General features: G+C 42.7%; 1 protein-coding gene across 1 annotated transcript; it reads left to right on the plus strand.

Moving 5' to 3' along the window:
* Nucleotides 1-469: 469 nt before the first annotated feature.
* Nucleotides 470-1,280, plus strand: LOC122540719 (ferritin heavy chain-like). Its single transcript, XM_043676845.1, has one exon. It carries the CDS (start codon nucleotides 478-480, stop codon nucleotides 1,009-1,011), a length of 534 nt encoding a protein of 177 aa, XP_043532780.1. The 5' UTR covers nucleotides 470-477; the 3' UTR covers nucleotides 1,012-1,280.
* The last annotated feature ends 665 nt before the right edge of the window (nucleotides 1,281-1,945 follow it).

Raw genomic sequence — 1,945 nt, forward strand, 5'->3', positions numbered from 1 at the left:
AGTGATGATAGAACAGGTAGATAAACATGCCAGGGCTCAAATGTTTCTGCCAAGACATTACAGTTACTGTTCCTACCAATACCAGCTGAATCTTTAATAGTCTCGTGGAGAAGCCAAGAAACTCAAGGAAGTGAATAATTTAATTGATATGCCAGATTGGAAGAGAAAGCAAAGACCATGACAACATGATAAAGCAATACTACCATTGTGAAGGGGGACAAGCAGATAACAGATTTATCCCATGGCCAGGATTAGGTATCAGTGGGGGTGGCTTGGGGGAGATGGATTGAGGCTCACATTGAATACTTTAATAGCTGATTAACCAATGCAGAAATGCCCAACAGATGTAGATTCCTTATTGCAGTGATTGGAACCAGGTTGACCTCATTGACTACGGGTTTGTTGCTTTGGATTGTTAACCTGGGCCAATCCGGAGAGCCCTGGCTGACCAATATAATCAGGAGAGTAGATCAGAGAATGGCTTCCCAGGTTCGCCAGAATTACCACCAGGATTGCGAAGCGGCTATTAATCGCCAGATTAACATGGAGCTCTATGCTTCTTATGTCTACATGTCTATGTATGCCTTCTTTGACCGGGATGATGTTGCTCTGAAACACGTTGCCAAATTTTTCCAGCATCAGTCCCATGAGGAACGGGAACATGCAGAGAAGCTGATGAAGTTTCAAAATCAACGAGGGGGCCGTGTGATCCTTCAGGATGTCGCGAAACCTGACCGTGATGAATGGAGCAATACTCTAGAAGCCATGAGGTGTGCCCACCATCTGGAAAAGACTGTGAACCAGTCTCTGCTGGAGCTGCACAAATTGGCTTCTGACAAGGTCGATCCTCATATGTGTGACTTCCTGGAAACTCACTATTTGGATGAACAAGTCAAGGCTATCAAGCAGCTTGGTGACTTCATCACCAACCTGGTCCGTATGGGAGCTCCCCAGACTGGCATGGCAGAGTACCTGTTTGACAAGCACACCCTGGGAGAGAGCAGCAGCTAAAAGATCCACCACTTTGAAATCAGTGTGCCTCTAAAACCACCTACAAAATGTTCTTTTTAACAAGTGTTTTTTTGTCTACCTTTTTTGAATGGAGTCAGGTTTTTGGTACTACCTTTTTTCATGGGTATTAACTCTGTGAATTTGAGTAAGGGAAAGGTGAAAGTAAACATGCTTTTGGGTCAACTTCAGTGAAACTTTCTATCAAGTGCACAAATTGTGAAGCTATATGGCACAGCTGCTGATTTAAGTAAATAAAAAGTTTAAGTGTTGAAAAAAAAAATAATCAGGAGAGTAAATTGAATAAAGATTCATGCAGTTTGTGTCTTTCACTGTGTCTCACACCTGCACACACACACCATGGGTGCTGGGGAAAACATAAGCACTACCGCACTTAGGCGGTCGTGTGGGGGGAAGAAAGGAAGAAAAAAAAAGGAGTGTAAGGGAAAAAAAAAATGTAAACAGGAGATTCAGAGCCTTCTCAGTTTAGGGGACTGACACTATGGTCAGTATGTTACTGTTAGTTTTTGCCCCCTTTTTTTGGAGGGGCAAAAAAACCTGATTTCTGAACTGGCTGAATTACTTAGCCAGTTTGTTAACTGGCATTCCTTTTAGTGAGGAATGATTGTTAAACTCCTGATGCACATAGTGTGTTTCAGGTGTAACTCAATTCTCATTAGAGGTTTGGTGTTTCACTGGCTGGTTACAGTCTGTGTGTTACTCTTTTCTCATTATCCTTTTCTCAAAAAAGGACATATTAATTTTGTGGTGGGGCTTAGCCCTTGGACAAATTTTTCCTTGCTTTTTGTATGTGTCTTCACTTTTTATTGGTATTTGGACTGAGCTCTTGTGGAAGACATACATTTTACCAGAGGAGCTGTTCCTGTGGGGAGGCCTAAGCCTGGGACTGGGCCTCTGAAGATTGAACACCTGTGTG

The sequence above is a fragment of the Chiloscyllium plagiosum genome, chromosome 35, assembly GCF_004010195.1.
Source record: "Chiloscyllium plagiosum isolate BGI_BamShark_2017 chromosome 35, ASM401019v2, whole genome shotgun sequence".
NCBI classification, from domain to species: Eukaryota; Metazoa; Chordata; class Chondrichthyes; order Orectolobiformes; family Hemiscylliidae; genus Chiloscyllium; species Chiloscyllium plagiosum.

Excerpts from the sequence above, each read along its gene's own strand:
- LOC122540719 (XM_043676845.1), top strand. The coding sequence starts at position 478 with ATGGCTTCCCAGGTTCGCCAGAATTACCACCAGGATTGCGAAGCGGCT.